The 21,372-nt window shown below is 41.7% G+C and overlaps 1 protein-coding gene across 1 annotated transcript in view; it reads right to left on the reverse strand.

Moving 5' to 3' along the window:
* Positions 1-1,341: 1,341 nt before the first annotated feature.
* The window catches only part of GLP1R (glucagon like peptide 1 receptor), an 89,792-nt gene continuing 69,761 nt past the window's right edge, over positions 1,342-21,372 (reverse strand). The window contains exons 8-13 of the mRNA XM_075089140.1: positions 19,747-19,807; positions 15,471-15,540; positions 14,662-14,750; positions 10,293-10,431; positions 9,359-9,400; positions 1,342-4,732 (exon numbers count right to left, since the gene is read on the reverse strand). Coding sequence (XP_074945241.1) covers positions 4,565-4,732; positions 9,359-9,400; positions 10,293-10,431; positions 14,662-14,750; positions 15,471-15,540; positions 19,747-19,807 — 569 coding nt within the window. The 3' untranslated portion in view covers positions 1,342-4,564. The remainder of the gene's footprint in view (positions 4,733-9,358; positions 9,401-10,292; positions 10,432-14,661; positions 14,751-15,470; positions 15,541-19,746; positions 19,808-21,372) is intronic.

Here is a 21,372-nt window from a genome sequence, read left to right on the forward strand (position 1 = left end):
TGCCGTGGTCTCGTTTCCTGGCGGGGCCGGGCCCGGGCAGGCGGCTGCAACCCGCCGTGGGGCAGCTGGTTTCTCTGCTGTTGCAGCGGCACTGCAAGGCACGGCCTTTTCCCGGCTGTAGCTGTGAGCTTGTCAGCTGGTGAATTTTGGCTCCTCCTGCCCTTTGCCACGGGTAAGAGGAAGGCCAGTGGTTGACGATACCTTTATCAGAAAAGCCAACTGCTTTTCTTCCCAGCACTGGTTCGAATCCTCTTTCTTCAGAGATGTGAAACACTGTCCATACACCTAAAATAGGCTGCTGCTGTTCATGCTTATGTGTTTCATCTAATGCAGATATCTGATTGTGTTGCAAGTTCCCTGTTCACTGCACACTACAGCTTTCATAGTTTGCAGTGTAAACAAAAAAGCTTTATTATTCCTGTCAGGTAATACACTTTTTTTTTAACCAGTTTGAAAAAGTTAGGGTTGGTGTGAAGCAAGAAGCCCCCAGGCAGAAGGGGAGTGGCCCTGTCATCAGATTCAGTCCTTCTACTAGAGCACAGCTGATGATGACACTTCTCACCCTCATCCCACAGACTGTCAGGTGTACTTCTTGTTCCATCCACTGGTATTTTTACAAAAATACAATTGTTACAAAAGTAACAATTTGTTTTAATGCAATGATCTAAAGTCATAGTGAAGAGCAGATGGTAAGAGCTTACACCTATGAGGACTGCATTGAGAAGAAAAGTCACAAATTGGTCTTTCAAATCCAGTTTCATTATGTTTTTTCTAAATTAAGTTACACAAAGTGTTCGGGCTTGACTTACCCTATGTTTTGTCATTGGTTGGGGAAGCAAAAGGAAGTGTCCTTTATTGAATTTAATTGGACTGGAAAGAGAGCAGTAGATTAAAGCACAAGTAAGATGTTTAACACTGCTAAGCATCTCTCAGTAGCTCTCCACAGCACTCTCTTAGCTTCTAATATTGGTCTCTTGTGTAAACTTGAAATGCTGCTATTTAAAGCTAAGCACAGAATTATTGGATTTGCACATACTCTATCACCCTCTGATAAAAACCCCCTCAGAGTTCTCACTAGTCCTATTGTTTCCTTCTGACTCTATACAAATAACATGCTGCATTTTGGTTTTGCTTAACATAACCTCTGCAGTGGGCACAGAGTTGCCAATATGAAGCTTTGTTTCTTTGGGAGAACCATGAACTCTGAGTCTTTCCATTCTAAGAAGGTGCTCTTCTAATTACAGAGTAAGTAGTAGTCAGGCGATATTTAAAGTAAATACACCAGTAAGGGACAGAACATTCTGAGTTGAAACTTTATTCACAAGGAGAAAAATAAGTGTAATGTTTATGGGGAGTTGATAATCTAGTCTCTTGTACAGTTAGATTCTGTTGGTGTTTTTTAAAACAAGGAAATACATGCAAATAAATATTAAATATAAGGTAACATCCATGAAATCATAGAACTTTAGCAGCAATGCTGGAAATAAAGTTTTCATTTGCTATGAACTCTAATTACATTATGTCCAGGTGAATTTATACTCTCCTGTTTAATGCTTCATGAAACAAGTTACCACCTTAAGTGAGCATGAAGCTGAAAGGCACGAGAAATAAAAATTCATACAGTTCATCTGTTCCAGCGTTTTGTGTTGCTTTACTTATTTCATGCTACTCAAATGCACATTATAAATTCTGAAATAGAGATGGTATGAATAACAACAAGGGCTTCTAAAGGTTTTACTGAAGTAGATAAAAGTGATGGAGAAATTGGTGTTTAGGCCTTGCTGAAAGTATTTCTCAAAATACACAATTACTGTAATTCCGCTTTGGTGGCCACTACTTTCACTGAGTTATTCCCTCAGTACTTAAAGGGGACTTAAAACGATTTGAGGAAGTGAGAGCTTAATCAGAGAGGAAAAAAATTGCACCACAGCCCTCTGCTTGGCTAAGATCTCACGTCATCTTGGTTTTCTCTTGGATTCTAACAAGGCAGAAGTTATAAAGGGAAGTTTGACATCTGATGTTGGAGCTGTTCTCATGGGCTCAAAGCCCTCACGTAAGCGACTCGGGCAAAAAGCCTAGTAACTCAAAAGCATGTCAAACTGTTGAAAGAATCCTGTGACAGCAGCTAAGTACAGGTTTATTACCACACATGTAAAAATACTGTCTATTCCTATGTCTCTCCTCTTTCATTTGTTATGTATACTTTCTCCAGCATAATAATGAGTTAAGACACTCCTGTAACTTCCTATTTGCAGCAAAACTATCATCTCACTAAAAGCTGCACAAGTAGCAGAAACCTTTTTGTCCAGGTTTGCACACAACTAAGTAGGGCCCTGGAAAACTGGCACCTACTCTTGAATATTCATGAGCAAAATTATTCCCTCCAGTGTGCATTATCATACAGCTGTAAATTTCATCGGTCATCATGCTGCCTTTTCACCCACCAGCGACTAACTTCATCAGTCTTTTCCTATTCAAAGCACTTAAGGGTAGATGTTAAATAGAAACATCAAGCATACTCTCCACGTACAGGAAGCTAAATAATTAAATTGCAGGACAGCAGTTAACATACACACGCAGTAGTTGGGTATTCTACTGATGGTCACACAACATAGAAGCTAGTTATTAAATTTACAGAAGAACCTGAGGTGCTTCATTCCAAGGTCAGCTCTGCAACCCATGTTAGGAAGGGATGGCCTGGAAACGGCCCACATAGAAGCCAGCGTGCTCAATGTCCGTAAACCATCCTGAGAACTCTGGTGGAGTCTGACTCCCCCTGGAGCTCAGTTACAGGCATTACAGCAGAAGGATACCCATCCTCTCCGAGTCAATTCTAACCTGATGACGGCAAAACTAATCCACCCTGTTGGCAATTTGGATTCTAATATGATGATTAAATAATCCCATGCAAAGCAATCTAGCTTCAGGCAGGAAAGATGCTGAATTACATCCCAGAATATCCAGTCCACTTTCTTGGCAATAGGTGATGTGAACACAAGTGCAGAGAGAGACTTGATTAGAGGTTTGGGTTTGTTTTTTTTTTTAATCTCTGCTGTACTCAGTCTAACTGCTACACCACAGAAGTTATTTATTACAAGGCAGCTATGGACAGGGATATTCCTAGAGCTAGTCTTTGGCACCGTGCCTCTGTTGTAAATGGACCCCGAATATCTAAGCTGAGTAAAGATAATTAAAAGCTTTTAATTAAGTGATGCAATGGATCACATCCCGCTAGTAAAGGTACCTCTGTTTCTCACCCCCTCCCCCCCACAACTCTTAAACATCAGGGAGGGTAACAGATAATTAGCAGTGTAGATGCATTCACTGCAAGAGCCCTCGTAATTTTGAGCACACAGACAAAAAAGCCCGTTGAGTTGGGGGGGGGCAGAAATTTCTGAATCCTGCTGATGGCAGGCAGGCTGTGGAGGAGGAGGAGGAGGAAGGCAGCCAGCCCCGGAGAGCTGTCCGGCGTGCTGAAGCCGCAGCCTCCAGCTGCCCGGCTGGGCCGCTGCCTTCCCACCACCCCGAGTGCAGCCCCACTTGGGGGATGCTCTGGGCTGGAGGAAATGGACAAGGCTGGAGGAGAAACAAAAGTGAGCCCACACTGTGACCTACCCAATCTTCTCCAAACAGGGGAAGCCTGGTGAGACCAGCAGTGGCCACAAGCTGACTAGTGCATGGTTGCACCCACAAGAAGCAGAGTATAGCTTAGAAAAAAGTGTCCTCTTGACACACAAGTCATTATCCTGTCCCTGTTAACACCTGTGTGCCAACTGGAGAGGCAGGGTACTGTATAAAACGGAAGGGCTGTGCATTCAGGAGATATTTCCATCCGTGTCAACAGAGATAACATGCACCTACTAACAGCAGAAGAGGCCCCTACCAGATACTGGCTTTGGTTGTTTGGGTTTGGTTTGGTTCCCCCACCCTGCCCCGCACAAGTGAAGCTTAAAAAGAGCATTCAGAAGCATACACCACACTATCTGCTGTACTGATAGAGCTTCAGGATGCTATTTTTCACCTATCCAGAAAACAGGTAAGCATATTTTCAACTTTAGCTTTGCGAAACTCTTACCACCAAACTGATTCTTCCCTAAAACACAAGTTGTGTCCCACTAACTTTTTTTCTAAAACTTGTGATAGCACCTTCCCCTATCCCCATAAAAGTCTAAATGTATTTTTTGGCAATAATCATCATCTTCATCCTTGTAATTTAATCAGTCGATCACTCAGCTCGCCCACTCAGCAGTAATAAGCCATTGACCCTGTAGTTTCAGACTGGATCAATGCAATACTTTAGTTTTGGACACCTGGAGGCCTTGTGTGCAAATAGGAAGAAACTCTTTTAACTTACTTTGGACATGATCAATTTTTCCACTGATATGTTGATTACGTTAGTGGATTGCTTTCCCTAGAAACCTTTGTCCAACAGCCTGCAGGCAATGAGCATATGCCTAAGTTTCTTGCTGGAGATGGAATACTTAAGCCACTTGCTTGGGTATTTAAGGGTTTTCAGGTATATTATACAGTTCGTTGTTCTCAGTCTGATTCACCTGCAGAAATCTTAGCTGAATGTGGCCTGACAAGTGGCAGCATAGACACTACTGCCTACTGTGCCTCCGCTACTGATGCTGTTGGCCGGACACTTCAGAGGTTTCATACTGCTGTCTCTCTGGACATACAAATGTTCCAGTCTCCAGCGCTCCCAGCTTTTCCGAAACTCCATCTGAACCTAACAGAAGCAGAGAAGGAAACAAAAGGAATGAATGTAGAACTAATCAGATCTTTAAATGACTCCATTAGAAAAGAGCAAGGAAAAAATAAAGATACCATGCTACTGAGAAAAGCTGGCAATGCTTTAAACCTGCAATATTATTGCCTCAAATTATCCAATTATCTCATTAGTCCATTGTAGGGTATTCCATATTTAAAATAATGACAGCATTTACTTTTACTTGTAGAAATAAAGCTCTTTTATGCACCAGGAAATCTTATCTTCATTATTTTATTCTAAATTGTGTTCAGCTGCAATACTGAATGTACTCAGTTGTTAGTACTGGTAGGGTATAGAGTTGATTTGGCTTATCAGCCATGAAAGGACTGAAAAGACTGGCTTCCTGCTCAATACTGTCTCCACAGGTATTCTTAAGAGTTTTGTTTTAACTTCTGGTTTGATTTAAACAGTATTAGGTCTTGGATTATTTTTATTCTTTGAATATTTACTTTTTTTGTTCTTCATTTTTGTATGGAATATTTATTCAGAATTGAAAAACCAACAATTAAGCACATTAAAGACTGTACTTCCCCCCTTTTTTTTAAATAGCAATTACAATATCTCATTCCAGAAACCAGCTGTTTTTAAAGCTACAATACATGCTCATCCAGTCACAAGGTTCTGGGTTGGACGTTTGTCCAGGATCTCATAACTGCTAAACAAGAACAGAATGTAGATCTTCCTGTTCCATGGGCAAAGTTCTTGCCACTTCACTGAAGTAAGAACCTCCATTAGCTTTTAAACACATAAAGCAGAGGACATAAAATTGAACCTTTTTTTACTCTAAAAAAAGGCAGGAGTGCAACTAGAGTAATCAGTTCATTATGGTGTGTACTTCAGCCTGGAAATAAGTTCACTATAGGTGGGTTGTTGCTCAAATGATCCTTCTCTGGAGAGTTCTTTTTTGTTTCCTTTTAGGGTCCGGTACTGACCACCAAGAGACTAAATAGGTTGATGGCAGGTCTAGCACAGGCTTATCATCATACCCAGGCTGCTGAAACCTTCATACTCTGAGGGGAAACTTCCTAGGGAACCAGCTGCTCTATGTCCTTCTCTGCTTGTTCATTGTGAAATACTGAATCTGGGAGGCAGCCCTAAAAAAGGAGCAGAGCCTTACATAACCAGTTGTCTTCCCTTGGTGGTTATCTCCAGCAGTGCTTGTCAGCTCTGGGCTACAGCCCTGGTACTGAATACTGTCCTGTGGGGAACCAGCTGCATCTCTGCATTTCTGACAGTGGAATTTGTCCCTGCGGTATCACAACCAAATGGGACAGAAGGAAAAATGTGAGCTAGAAGCTTGTATTTTACCACTATAACTGTGGGTGGTTGTGTCAAAAGCTGCACAAAGACACCAGAAAAAGACAGTGTGTCTGGCATAACTTGACACAGAAAAATGAAGGAGAACAGCCTGATAAAGACAGAAAAGGAAACAGTGAAATGCAGGGACCATACTGTCTGCAGGCGAATAGTTGACCGTACTACCACCCCAGTCCTTGGTACCTTTTGTGGGTGTGGAAAATGGCTGGTTGAATAGGCAGCACTGGGAAAAAGCAGTTGTAGACATTTACAGACAGATCCTGAAAGAAAGCATAAATGTACCTACTGACAGAATAAGTCAATGAGCAATAGAAATGGGTGTCTTAGAATCAAAGGGAGGAAATTTCTTCAGTCTGGCTGGACATGACAGGCTGTATCCTAGAGCTATGATACAAATAGCCTGCAAGATTGAGATGAAGTGAAAGGGAAGACCTGAACAAAAGACTATATCAGAGATGATGTCTTAGGAATGGATCTGAATGACAGAATATTAGTTTTCTCTGCAGAGGTTAGGAAAAGGGTAAAGAGCAGCTCTGCTGCCCATGGTGAACTGAGTTTTTGCCTAGGTGGCAATGAATGTATGACTGAGGGAATAGGTTAAGATTTATTTTGTGAAGAGGCAGTTCTTGAGCACAGAAGTAGATCTACAGATCTTTCTGCAAAATTATTAGCCTAGTAACTTCCATAGGTGGATAAGATTCCTCAGAAATAAGCTATACAAGGAAAAGGGAACCAAGAACAAAGCTCCCATAAGAAAGAGGAAGAAGGAAAATTTTCACGTAGAGTATTTTGAAAGAGAAAGGGAAGAGGTATGAGAACTTGGAAAAGATGGTCATGGAGGTTAAAGGTCAAGAAGACTTCTCACAGAGAGCAGCTGATTGAGCTTAATGCAGCTAATGCATAAGAATGTAGAGAGTGTGGCAATGGATCTGGAATCAGACTACAAAAAAGTTAGATTTTGGAAAAAAATCTCACCAAATCATAGTGAAAGGAAAGTAGGTATGAAATGAGATGGAATGGAGCTGGTGGAGGAGTTCGATGGATAGTCTGTACAGAGAATGAAAACAAACGAGACTAAAAAGGGAAGATTGGGCAGTAATTAAAAAAAATTTAGGAGTCCTGGAGTCAGTCTACCTTACTCCTGGAGTAAGTTAGAAGAGAGTGAAGCGTGCTTCCATTGTGATAGGAAGGAGGCAAAAAGGAGAAGCAAGCCCACAGAGAATGAAACCTGAACCAGCTTAAACTAATTGTGGTGGAAAGAGGCAGCATCTCTATGGTTTAGAATATTTATTTTAGAAAGCAACACTAACTGCAGAAAAACTGGTTTTATTAGGCCTGGCTCATTTTGCAAAGACCATTGGTAATAACAGGCAACGTGATGAGACCCTGCTGTTGACTTCAGAGCAGCAGAGAAAATCCAGAATATCAGGTGAAATTTGACTGAAATATGAATATATTTTAATATTTTTTCCATAAGTAGATAATACAAAAAGACATTAATATTGTTTCTAGCTTCATTTCTACTCTTGATCTGGTACAAGCACTTGCAAAAAACTTTCATTCTGTATGGTTAAGGAAAACGAAAAGGAGTCAATGAGTCATAGACAAAAATAAAAATATAGACCATACTGCAGACAAGGATAGTCTTTAGGCACATATAGTCTGTCAGAAAAACAACCAGTTCCTCATTTGGTTTAGGAAAAAAATCTCATATAATTTAGGAAAGAAATAGAAGACACTTAACCTAATCGAACTCTTTACATGGATTTATTTTATGGATGCCGATGACTGAGCTTGACAAAATCCTTCTCCCTTCTTTTAACAAGAGTTGGAACAAACAAAATAATTAATCTTAGATTATCTGTCAGCTTTCTGTGAAGCTGAGTACATTCTGGTTAGATTTTACAAATGACATTACAAAGGCAAGAGAACTACAGCAACAAGAGATTTGGAGGACCTCTTAAAAATGCAGGTAGGCTACTTCACAGTAAGTTCCCTCAAATGAAACAAGCTTACCTGTTTCAGGGTTTGTAATAAAGTTTGGACTATGATGTAACTTTGCCCTTGTATCACATGGAGGAAATCACTGGGCATTACTCATGAGAGGCTTGGCTGCAGCTGCCAAGGGCAAAGGCCAAAGTGAATAAAAAGAAATACATGATGCACCAGCAGACGGTGCTGCATTTCAGGATTAAAGTACACCCATTAAAGGTGTACGAGGGATTTGAAAGAAATATTCTCTAATTCATGCTTGAGCAAAGCCTGCCGCTACCCACCTCTGACTGTCGTAAGCAGTACAATTAACATATTCACTTAAACAAAATCTTACCCACAAGCTACAAAAGCGAACAGTCTCCTGCAGGGCTTAATTCAGGATGCCTGCTGCTTTTCTGTTGACTCCAGCCTGGCCATAATGACACAAGTAGAACATTTTTCCATTGATTCCAACTCCTTGATGATGCCTATCTCTCAATAGGTGATCCTGAATTACCGTGTCACGTTTAAAAGTGGATTTAGCATGAGTGTAAAACACACTGATGTGCATTAAACTTAATGTGCTGCCAGATTAGTAGTATTTGCTTTCCTTGCAAAACTGGCTGCTAAAGGAATGAAGAATAATGATCACTTAAAAGGTAACATGAGAGATTCCTGCAATACCGAAACCGAACAATACTCCTTTCCCCAACACACTGGGATTCAGTGCAATCAATTAACTCAAAGCCCTAGCTACATTACTTCTGGGCCTGTGGGAGAGCTCTCCACTCCATGAAGTTCAGTTTGAATGAACGTGTGATAATGTCTTCAAGTAGCTGGGCCACAGGGAAACCAAACGAAACCAAACTACTGACATCAGCCAAGAGCACTCTCCAACCTCACCAGCCAGCTGAGCTGAGTTCTCAGAATAAAACAGGTTTTACTCCCACATTCACCAAAAGAAGCAAATAAGAAGCACTATGAGACAGATTAAGAAGAGCAGCTCTAATTCTTAATAAAAGAAAAGCTCCAGCAGTGCAAACTATACAACTGTGAGCAAGACAACTTGCAAGATTTCATGCCTACCAATAGTGGCCCTAAATTATACAGCCTGAATTCCTTCCAACAACATTTGTCTGAGGAGTTATCCTGTGTAGCTGTACAGAGGAGGGTCTGTAAAAAAAGTAAAAGCCATGAACAAGGAAAATTTAGCAGTTAAAGACCATTTTCAATTTCCTTTTTCCTGTAGTGGATGCTGATAAGGCAAATTGGAACAACTAGTGTCTCTCTTACCTCATTATTGATGAAACAGTAGAGAATTGCAACCATCAGCCCCTGAAATCAACAAAAAACCAGAAGAGCGGTGAGCAAAGCAGTTCCCTTGCTTTTCCAAGCAAACTTGCAGAGGGCTAGAGGCTCCACACTGCCATGTCTCATAAAACTGACAGACAAAGTCAATATGTGGTCCCTGTCAACTCTGATGGCAGAGGAGAGGTTTGACCAAACTATGTCTCAAAGCACACAGTCTTAGGAAAAAATAAGTTACTGCTTTCTTCAACCTGTTCTTTTTTTCTAAAGATTCCTTTCGCCTCCTCCTTCCTTGCCTGGTTTCAAGTTATAAACCCTTCAGAAATGGCAATTCAGAGTGATCTTAAATACAGCTCTGTGCTTGATAAACAGGGAATGAGTGGGTGAGCAGGGAAACAAGAAGAATAATGATTCCCTTAGACAAGGAGATTCTTTTGAAATGGCATTACCTAAGGCAACAGCTAAATAAAAATCACAGTAAACCTACAGCCTCCTCACATGCAGTTACAGCTGTAGACAGCTACCTCTCACACAGATTTTCCAAGGAGTACCAAAGCCACTGTAGAAAGCACAAAATTTGCTTTCAGCAATGCCATTATACAATTACAGGAAATCACAGACAATTTTGTTATTGCACTGAGGTGTCCCATAGGAAGTAGATATTAATATGTGGATAGGAATAGCAGTTTACTGTGATAAATTTAAGACATTGAAAATAACAGTATGTGACACTAACATTTAGGTTGGCTATTAAAAATTAGTCCTCATATTTCTCTTCCACTGTCACAATCCTGCAATATCCAACGTTAATAAATTGAGAAATATAAAGAACAGGGAACATGCAATGAATGAGAAAAAGCAGGTCCCCAAACAGCAGTTAAAAAATATCTTATCCGCATGGGCACAGTGTGAGTGCTACCTGGAAAGAAGCAAAGGAGAGTTCAGTAAAAAGCTTCACAAAGCGCAGCATCCCTCTGGCATGTTCATCGGTAATAAAGGCAAAGATGACCTCATGGGTCCCCAGCAGTGGGATTAGAGTCAGCGTAGATTTGGCCAGCCTAAGATCACAAAGAAAGAAAAAAAAAACAACAATGCCACTGAGTAGATCACTGTTGACCCCAATGATCACTGGGAGTCACTCTTTCTGCATTCTGCTTCTGACACACTGTCAACTTTGAGAAGTCACTGCACCACCTCCTGCAGAAGCTGCAGGAAAAAAAAAAGTCCTCACAATAACCTCCACTGCAGACCACTTACTGCTGAGAGCACAGCTCTGTGTTCAGCTACTGCCTGTATTTCACCTGGAAAATCTTCCAAATTCAGGAGGAGGCCACGTGCTTTCTTGTACCTTACATGTCTTCTTGTGTATCCTTTTCACCATCTGTAAGTGGGAAAGATGACCAAAACCTACCCTGTTAATGGCCTGAAAGAAATAATCTATCAATAATTGGATTCTTTTAAAATACCTTGGCAAAGGGAGGAGTACTTGCTATTCCTTCTCACCGCTGTGGTGTGTTAAATCTTCAAAACATTGTAACTAACCATAACTGCAGAATAGCTTGTAAAAGCAGTTAAACTATCTTAGAGTGAGTGACAACTCCATGATTTAAATGGCAAGTTCAAAGGCACAGCTACCAAAGGAAAAAAAGACAAACCAGCCTGAAATAAAACATTTTTCATATGTGAGAGAGCAATGCTCAGGCATCTGACCACAGGAAAGCATTCACAAGAATGGTCCTTAACTCTCTTTTCACAGATACACGTGCTAGCCACCCAACAGGATAATGAAAGATGCCTGAGCCTCATGTGGGAGTTTATAGGGCTATCCTGGGCCACAGAACCTATCAACATCTCACAACAACCTGTCTTGAGACAATTCAGTAGATAAAAAAAAAAAAAAATCACTCAACTAACAGGGCTGCCAGTACTTAGTAGATCTTGTGTGCCCTAGGGCTGTTGGCTGCTATTCTGAATCATGTAATCATTCAGGCTGAAAGGGACCTTCAGAAGTCTCTGGTCCAACTCCAATTCACAGCAGGTTACTCAGGGCTATGTCCAGCCAAGTTTTGAATGTCTCCAAGGTCCTCCACAGTGCCTCTGGACCTCTGTTCCAGTATCAGACCACTCTCACTGTGAATTTTTATTCACCTCTGACATGCAATTTGAATTTCTCTCGCTATAACTTGTGACCTCTGACCCCTGTTCTTTCACTGTGCACCTCCAAAAAGACTCCAGCTCCATATTTTGTATAACCACCATTAGGTAGCTGACGATTGCAGTTAAATCCTTGCTTAGTCTTCTGTTCTCCAGACTGAATAAACCCAGTTTTCAGCACCTCCTATGTCACCTGGTCCAGCCCCTGACCTAGCTTGGTGCAAAACTGATGCAAGTCCTATGGGGTTGGAGGGACAGGACACAATGTCTTTTTCTTGTGCTGGGGAGCCTCAACCTGGACACCAGAAGCAGTCTCACAAATGCTAAATGGAGGGGATTGGTCACTTCCCCTGACCTTCTGGCTATACCTTTGCTAGTGCAGCCCAGCATGCAGTCAGCCTATGCTGTCACAGGGCACACCGCTGAATCATGTTCAACCTGTCGTCCTCCAGCATCCCTGGGTCTTCTGTAAAGTTGCCTTGTCCCCAGTCAGTGCACATTCTGTACAGCTGCACGGAGTTATTACATACCAAGCGCAAGGCTCCTGTCAGCCCACCCACTGGCCTGCCAATGTCCTTGATACACAAGGACTGAGGTGCGGTAAATCAAAGCAACCACTGAAATCAAACAGTTTACACATACAGGTAAGCAGAAATGCAGATCTTTAGTGGACCTAATTGGACCATTGCATTAGGGGACTTGTTTAAATACGCAGCTTAAGGGCAAGTCTTGTGATGGAGGCCCTCTCCCACCACCACCTGCCTGAGATGGAGGTAGAAGCAGGAGACTGACACTGAGTTGGCTCTGGAGACACCGTCTGGGTAGAAAAGGGGAGTTGTGTAGGTGTACAGCAATCCCCTAGCTTATTTAATGAATGCTAATTGTTCTAGATGGGATAGATGGAGAACGCTCCCTTAAACAGGACGCCATGCAAAATCCCATGAAAAGGTTTCCTGGGAAATTAAGACCTCCCTAAAGAAAATAATTTCCCTGAGCAAGGGGAGAAGTTTCTCCGCAACTCCAGTCATTCTGGAGAGAAAAGGGATTTGCTGCCATACTGAACAGTGAGCTCGCTCTCTTTGTCAAATGAATAGGCAACAGCAGAGAACTGAAGGAAAGACTGGACTGAGAGCAAAACACTTTTCTCCTTTCTATACACAAATGTATCTAAGCTAGTGACTTTCTAGGGCACCTAGACTGGTCCTTGTTTAAAATAACATATACCAACATAGCAGTTCTGTGTCCCCTCCACCCAAAATCTTTTCCAGTGTCTATGAACAGAAATGAAGGGGGGGATGGAAATTCTGATACAGGAATCTCTTACTACTGGTCATGTTATCATCAGAAGCACACCAATGAGCTGAACTCTTGGGTAAAAGACTCTGCCAAACCTTCTGGCTATAACCACCAACCTCCTGACAGACCACCAAGACTATAGTCTTCATCAGTGAAGGAGGGTCTTTTGCTGGGTAAATCCTCTTCTGATAAAGCCTTTCTGTTTACACAGCAGATTTTTGAACATGCAACATGAAGAAGTGAATGAACATGCACCTCTGATAAATGGCTCACCTGCATCAAACCTTCCTGCTGCTTGCAGAAGTCATGAGGGCAAGGGCTTTCTCCCTTGACATGGTAAATTTACAGTCAGACTTCTAAATGGCTTCAAGCCACCAGAATTGGACCTCCCCCCCACCCCTTGCATGACCACAAATTTTACCCTAGCAATAAAGGTCACATATATGAAAAAAAACAGTAGGCACAAAAGCAAAGCCTACAGCTCATTCAAATGAGTCCCCTTCTCTGCTTTGAGCTCTACACATGCATTAGGATTTCCAAAATGTCACATTTGATAAAGAAGGTGGGCAACATACAAGGCAACTCTATACTCTGATGAGGATACACCAAAATACACACCATGTCTAGCTTAGAAGGCTGCAGCATTGAAATACCCAACTTCAAACTAAGTCATCCTCCAGAAGCAGTCCAGCTACCACAGCATGTAGCTCCACACGGGTTAATTCAACAGCTAACTTGTTATTTCTACGTTATTTTTCAGACTGCAATACAAAACTACCCTCCAAGATGCAGAAATGAAGGATGTGACCATGAATCTTAGCAAGGTGATTAAATAACACAAAGAATACAGACATGGACAGGGTGAAGCCTGCAAAATAAAAATTGAACCTTTCTGTGATAATCTCTCTTGAAATATCCTATGCATTCAAGGTTGAAAGTTTGTCCCAATAACAACTGGCAAGAAGAACAAGGAGCAACACCCAAAATAACCCACCTTTATCTTCATTGAAGTTAAAGCTTTTATTTCTATCACTCGTAATTTTTTTTTTCAAATTAGAATAGGATAGGATATTTCAGTTGAAAGGGACCTACAATGATTATTTAGTGCAACTTCCTGATCACTTCAGGCCTGACCAAAACTTAAAGCATGTTATTAAGGGCATTGTCCAAATACCTCTTAAACACTGACAGGCTTGGGGCATTGACCACCTCTCTAGGAAGCCTGTTCCAGTGTCTGACCGCTCTCTCCTAATGTCCAGTCTGAGCCTCTCCAGTGCAGCTTTGAACCATTCCCATGCATCCTGTCACTGGATACCAGGGAGAAGAGATCCACACCTCCCTCTCCACTTCCCCTCTTCAGGAAGCCACAGAGAGCAAGGAGGTCACCCCTCAAACTCCTTTTCTCTGAACTAGATAAGCCCAAACTCCTTAGCTGCTCCTCAGAGGACATTCCTTCCAGCCCTTTCACCAGTTTTATTGCCCTCCTCTGGATGCATTCAATGACCTTAACATCCAATACTTGCATGTGTTGCAAGTATTTTAAAAAATATGTGTTTGATTAATATTCATCCAGTATTACGGAAGACTAAAGTGACGAACTCAGAGATCAAGCTTTCTGTTTATCTATAACTCAGGTGTAACACCTGCCTTGGCTTCACCAGGAAGCTTTTCTGGGGACTGACTGTCCAAGCAGTCACGCCAATGTGTGACACCACATGTGCGCATTACTCAAGGCCTGTGAGCTTTAAATACCTTTGTCAATCCAGTCCTTTCATGTACCTCCTTGTCTGCTTCCACTTTGATGGGCACAAAAAGTGTCAGACCGCCATAGGACATACCTGCATTTTATGTCAGTTTTGCACATCAAGTTAGCCTGTAGTTTCGAGATTATGATGCATATAACTCTGATAAAGATCAGGAAATTTACCTGGAGAAATGAAAGAAGGATTTACATCACCATCAAGAAACACAGGTGCGTAAGTGTTCAAAAAGCATGTGTATGCATGTATTGGTCCCCGTGCATCCTACAACTCTGCAGCTGCAGAATTTACCACAGAACTCAACTCCTTGCTAAGGAATTGTGCTCTAAATACATCCCCTGTGAGTGCACAAGTCACCTTTGAAAACACAAACAGTTCACTAAAAGCAGGGGAGCTTACCTGCATCTTGGGGAAGTGAGACACAGTAAAGGTGTGGGCTGTCCAATTTGCCTTGTCTGGATGTCTGAGACTGACACCCAGTATTGTGGATGCAGAATGTGGCATTTCTGCACAATGCTGCACAATTTGTTGCTCTTCTGTAGCCCAGTACCTGGAATATTATCTTCTGTCTCCCCATACTACCTGCCATAGCATTCTGCACACAAGGGAGTTAACTGGATTGTTGCAGCATGCTGTTTTGTTACTGTGCTGCCACTACAACGTGACAGCATGTGGCCAAATTAAACAAACAAAATGCTAGTCAGGAATTCCAGTGACAGAAACCAATTTGGTTTCATAAAACCTCATTTCCAAGTGAAAATGTCAATACCCTCAAAGGTTATTAGCCTTTGGACATGCACAACAGCCATGTGCACATCTGCTCTTTGTACTATGTCATGTCCTGTTCTCACAGAAATCTGCCAGCTCGCTGCACATGCCCCACTCACCCCAATAGCGATGAGAATGGGCAGTCTGATGATCAGCCAGTAATTCATGTTATAGTTTCTGGTCCAGCAACTAGGAAGATGGCAAAAAGAAGGAGACAAGAAGAAAAAGTTTCAGTACATTACTAAAATATCCTGCTTTTCATTCTGTCACAGCAACGCAGATGGAAAACAATACTGAGGACTAGATACCAGGAAAGCACATCATGCTGACATGGAAACAGATGCAGTTGCTTCTTAGAAACACTGAATGCTTTGTACTATTGCAGCTATCATAATCCAGCTGGATACTACTCACCGGCCTTTCATGCCCACTAATGGCTAGCTCTCCTCCACAATTTGCTATGAATTATCATCAGTTAATTGTGAAGATTTACTCCATTAAAACCAAGGTCAAATTTGTCATGTGGCTCAAAGGAGAAGGGGGGGAAATCTGTTTGAGTCAGACCTTTCCTGTGTGGTTCCTATCCTCCTCTTTCTGCATTATTTTTTATTACTCTTCAGCCTTCAACATCAGGTCATATTATTTAACCGTTTGTTAGTTCTTTATTCCATTACCTACCACCACTTTTCTCATACCAATATTTAGATCAGTCATCTACTTTATTTCGTATTTTCAAAAAGGGCCTACAAATTTCAACCAGGATAAAACAATTAAGACAGAAAACTCCAGTTCCTTCAGCATATATGTACAGGTTTCAGGCCCAAAGGGAGTTTTAAAAGTTATAAGCCAGTAAAATCAAAGATGGGAGCAATAGTTCCCAGCTTTTGTTGGCTTGCTGAGCCCTGTGCCAAGTAAGTAACATGCTGCAGAAAATATAATACTTAATTTCCCCCTTAAGTCTCATGTGGTCTTTTTAAATTCCTGTGTCCTTGAGTAACACTGGAGAACGATAAGAAAAGTGATGCCTGGAAGCCACAGTTTGGGATCACTGGTGCAGCGTGAACTTTACACTGCAGGGTTTGTATATCTAGTTCTTTTAGGTCCCACCCAGCCCACAGCCAGCTGTACGGTGGGCCATGTGTGTGCACAATGGCCCAGGTGTTGGGGCAGTGTTCACGTGCCATTTCACTTGTTGCTGCAGCAACAGCATTCTTAATATTTCTATGAAATAACTTCGTTAGCCTCCTGCCATATTGCTCAGCATTACACAAAAGCAACAGTTGTCAGTAAAGCCAGCAGGTTTCTGAGCTACACAGGCTGTGAAACAAAAACTATGAAACAGTGCTACGGAAAACATAGGTTCCTTCACAAAACAAGATTTTCTTAATCTCCAAATAACATCTGCCAAAACATACATCTACTTAATTTTCCTTAGGGTTTCTTATCAGGTCTGTGAAACTTCGGCTTGGGCGATGTTGATGTTGGTGGAGTGTAAACCGTTCCCAACCTTGAAATGGGACAGCCCACTTAAGGGAAACTTGCAAACCACGCAGCACATGGTAGGGATCCATGCTCAACACCACACCCACATGCGCTCACATACTAGAGAGGGAAGTGAAGCAGCTTGGCTGTGGCCATTCCATATTTCCTTGCAGGTACTACAAGCCCGAGAAGGGCTCAGGATTTCATTTTTCCTTTCAATTTCAGTTTAATGCATATAACAAGCATATTATTGCAACCAGCAGCTCCAGAGCCTACAATTCAGTTGTATTTTAGATACTGGAAAAAAAAGGTGTACATATTGTGTGCAGTCAGCGTACCTGAGCTAGAATCTGAAATCTGAGTCACAGAACTTCTTAATTGGTACGTGTGACTGGGAGCCAGCCTCATGGAGCCTTTAAAATTAATTTTATTTGAATCCCTCAAGACTGTTGGGATAAGAGACATGGCTGGAAGTGGAGTTCTAATTTTCTGACTAGCTGCAGTGGAAGCAGACGCAATTTTAAAATTTCCTGATAATGCCAGAGGCTGAGAAATGATTCTTTACACTAACTCTGCTACATTTCTGTGTGTATTAATTTGCTTCCTGTGGCACAGAGCAGTTTTAGCTACTCCTAAGTTTATACAAATACATGCAATAAAAACACCATTACAGCCCAATTAAAGTGTCATGGCTATTAAAGTGTCCAGAAAATAGAATTGATAGATTTGTACATTTCTTGTCCATTTGTGCTTTCTGGGATCGCCACACTGATAAATACACCAACATCTATTGTGTTTGGGATCTATCCGTGCAGTTTGCTCAGCACCACTCAGAAGATGCTTGGCAACTAATAGCCTGAGAGCTGTGAATGGAGAACTGGTCCAGTGAAAAAAATGCTGCTGAGAAGTTTCTGCCTTTGCTTACCAACCTGCTCGTCTTTTTTGCAAAAAGGAAAACACTGAATTTTTACTTTGAAGAGGTACAGCTGAATGGCTCCATTCTTTAAAAAGATTGTAGACTGGCTGTCTTGCTCCCATAATTAATTGCAGATAGAAACAAAGATCCGTAAGTATCAGCGTATCAGCATTTTAGGTACAACCTAATAACTAAAGAGCACAGCTTGCCTTCAATTTCATTTGTAATCTAGACAAAGTCTTTTTCAGTAGCTCACTTTTTAAAACAGTAACTGATGTCTAAAGGAGTTTATGCTTGTACACATAAGGAAAGAAGAAGCCAGCCTGCAAGTAAGTCTTGCAGGCTTCAGTCCTTCATTCAGATGGCTATGTTCATAGCATTGCCTCAAGTTCCCAGCCCTGACCACATTTACTTCCAGTTATTCCTCATAGCCAGGGAAGCAGTTAAGTCACAAATGAAATTTAAAGCCTGCGGCACATCCATGGTGACAGCGCTATGGCAAACAGCATGAAAGATATCCCTGGTTGCTCCAGCAAATGCTCGCCAAAGGCACAGAAATCTTGCCTTTCAGAGAAGCCGCTGCACGTGGTTATTTATTGCTATATTTTACAAATATTTATACAAGATTTAGAAAATTCAATAAAGTGTAAAATTGCCCCTTTTAAGGTCTGCTGAAGGCAGTGAGTGAGAGTTTTCCTTAATAGGAAACATAAATCAGCTCTGAGCACCACATAATATAGGAGGCTCAGCATGAACACTTTGAATACATTTTGTACATCAGTGGGAAGATATGCCCAAGGAACACCGCCTGTTCAGAGGCCGCATGTTCTCTATACCTATTCTGATAATTTCAACAAAACTTGCAATACACCAGTACGGTCACAATCTTGCTACAGAATATTATCAGGTCAACCTTGAAAAGGAAAGTCAGAAAGTCCTATCATTGTGTAAGCCAGAAAAGGCAGCTTTGACTGAACTGGTTCAGTACTATGAAAGACACTAAAAAAAGCCAGTTCTTAGTACTCATGAACACTAGAAAAAAGTCTGGGGTGGCTCTGACTGTGCTGAATTTTCACATTGCAGCATCGAGAGAATGTGTCTGGGGGAAGGAAGAAAATAAAAAAAGGAAAAAGGGGGGGCACTCTACAAAAGTGGTGGCTGGGTTGTTTGAAAACTAAAAGGAAGACCCAATAAATAGTACATTTAAAATAAAAAGGAAATAGTATAATGTTATTTATTTCATTGCAAAGAAAGCTACCCAAATATTTCCAGGCAGTCACTGCCACTTTCCTCTGTCTTGGTTTGTTGCAGCGTTTTGTTTGTTTGTTTGTGGGTTTTTTTGTTTGCTTAAAAAAACCCCCACAATACCTACAATGCTATTTTGTACATACAGCATATATAAAGCAATTTTCCAGAACAGCCACTACAGTAAAACTTGACGAAAAGTATTTTGTGTTTTGCAGCAGTCTTGTGTGTGGTATAGTTGACTTCAGCAAGACTAACATGAGCAGACAGAGAATGTGCCTTTATTTTAAGAGAATCTAAATAATGGAAGCTTAAACAAGAACAGGCAATCACATCTCTGCTGCTAGGCATAAGCTAACCACTACAAATCACAGGCAGAATCCTGTGGGAGGTTTTTGCCTTCCTCTGAAGCTAACTGTAAAGGCTACTGCCAAAGGCACAGTATCAGGAGTGGTCTTGGTTGGGTATGACGACTGCTACTGTTGATACTGTAACTACAGAAGAACAAAACATACCTTTCCTTGACCTGCAAAAGGATAGATTCATTCAGACATGCAGAAAATTCTGATCAGAAAGAAACATATGCTCCATTCTGAAATGTTATGCAAGACCTTCAGACAAAACAGAAGCTATTATGTGAGGTTTCAGCACATTGCCAAGGCAAACCACACCAAACAGAAAGCAAACAATGACCTGCTGATGCACATATACAACACAAATGAGATAGCTACAAAAATCAGAACTAAACCAACCCCTCATCTTCATAAAGGTACTTGACAGTTCCCCAGAGGATAACAAACAGCATTGGCACACCTGGGAAGAGAGGAGACAAGGTTGACACTGACACCACGAGACAGGGAAAAGCAGGGAGAAGGGCAAACCCCCCCACATAATGATCAGCAACATAATCAACTGGTGGCAGGGTTGCAGCTCCTACCCAGCACTGACAGCTGTCAATGGTGGGACGAGGAATCTAACCTACAAGTGATTAATACATGTAACTCATTTTGCCTGGTCCCCCACCTAGCTCCTAACAGGCATGAAAAACGAACAACAACAGACCATCACCCACATACTTGGCATACACCAGCTTTTCTGTGGAAAGTTTCAGAGAGGCCAAGGGAATGAAGTTTCTGGAAGCTCTGCTAGGCTCTATATTCATGCTAGAGAGGAGCACAGTGCACTCTGACCTGAACCTTTGCATCCACATTTCTGCCTGTGGGTCAGCTATGTTGTATTCAGGCAGCACGACGCTCAGGCTGTCTATTGGCACTGTGGCTGGAGAACACACAGCCCCACGTACCCCTGATGGCAAAAGGGAGTGTGGGCACATGACACATAGCGAGTGTGCTCCAGCCTCCCCCGCAGAGAAGTCCCACATTTGGACTGTGGAACTGGCATGGACTTGAGTGGCTGCAGCAAAGACAGCAGATGCATCTGGTCTTGAGAAGAGGCTTGGTCCTATGCTTACCTGACACTGCATGTGCTATGCTTGGTCAGTTTATCTGGGGTGTAAAGGGAAGAGAGAAAAGCCAAATAAGCTGGCAGTCATTACTTGCTTGACAAGGTAAAAGGCTCTTAAATAAATTTCTTTCATTTATGAAATGCCTAGGTCTTGAAAACGAAGTTTAAAGTGCATCTCCCAACCAATACTCAACACAGGGAATGCCAAAAAAGCCCACTAGGAAGGAGAGCAGGTTAAGACTTAACAAGCAGGGTGAGGAATTTCTGCCCAAGGATGGATCAGGATGGTCTAATTCCTCTCTGTACCTCCTTGGACAGTGTCCAATGCTGTAGGAAGGGCAACATTTAGTGTGCTTGGTTATCGCACTCTTAAGAACTCATATGGTAAAGGACTATAAGAACATCAGTGTGCATCAGTAAGGGCAAATACACAGCTCCTGACAGCAGAAGGCACAGTGATCTCTTGCAGTCTGGAAATCTACAAGCAGTATCTGTAGTGAGTATTATCAGTAAAATCCTTCTATTGTTGTACTGTATTCATTCTCGGTTATAAGAGCAGCTAAAACCTACAGACATGAAAGACCGATTATTCTCCTTAATCATTTAAAGACAAAAGAGAGAATAAAGACCAGCAAGAAAAAATACCAATAATTAGAATCGCAGAAAAGACAATGAATTGAGTAGAGATTATTGGGGCAAGTGGTTGAACATGTTCCATGGATGTATCCGATACTGAGAGTACACAATATTTTGGGAGCAAAGTTACGAGAACTCTGTGCTGCTTTGATAGTGGCATAAGATATTAAGAACAGGCGCATTGCAAATCACTTCCAAACACAAATGAGCCTTTGATTCATAGAAACTAATTATAGCTCGAATTATTATTTTCTTGACTTTGCTGAGAATTAAGCCAT

The sequence above is a fragment of the Phalacrocorax aristotelis genome, chromosome 3 (genome assembly GCF_949628215.1).
Source record: "Phalacrocorax aristotelis chromosome 3, bGulAri2.1, whole genome shotgun sequence".
NCBI lineage: Eukaryota > Metazoa > Chordata > Aves > Suliformes > Phalacrocoracidae > Phalacrocorax > Phalacrocorax aristotelis.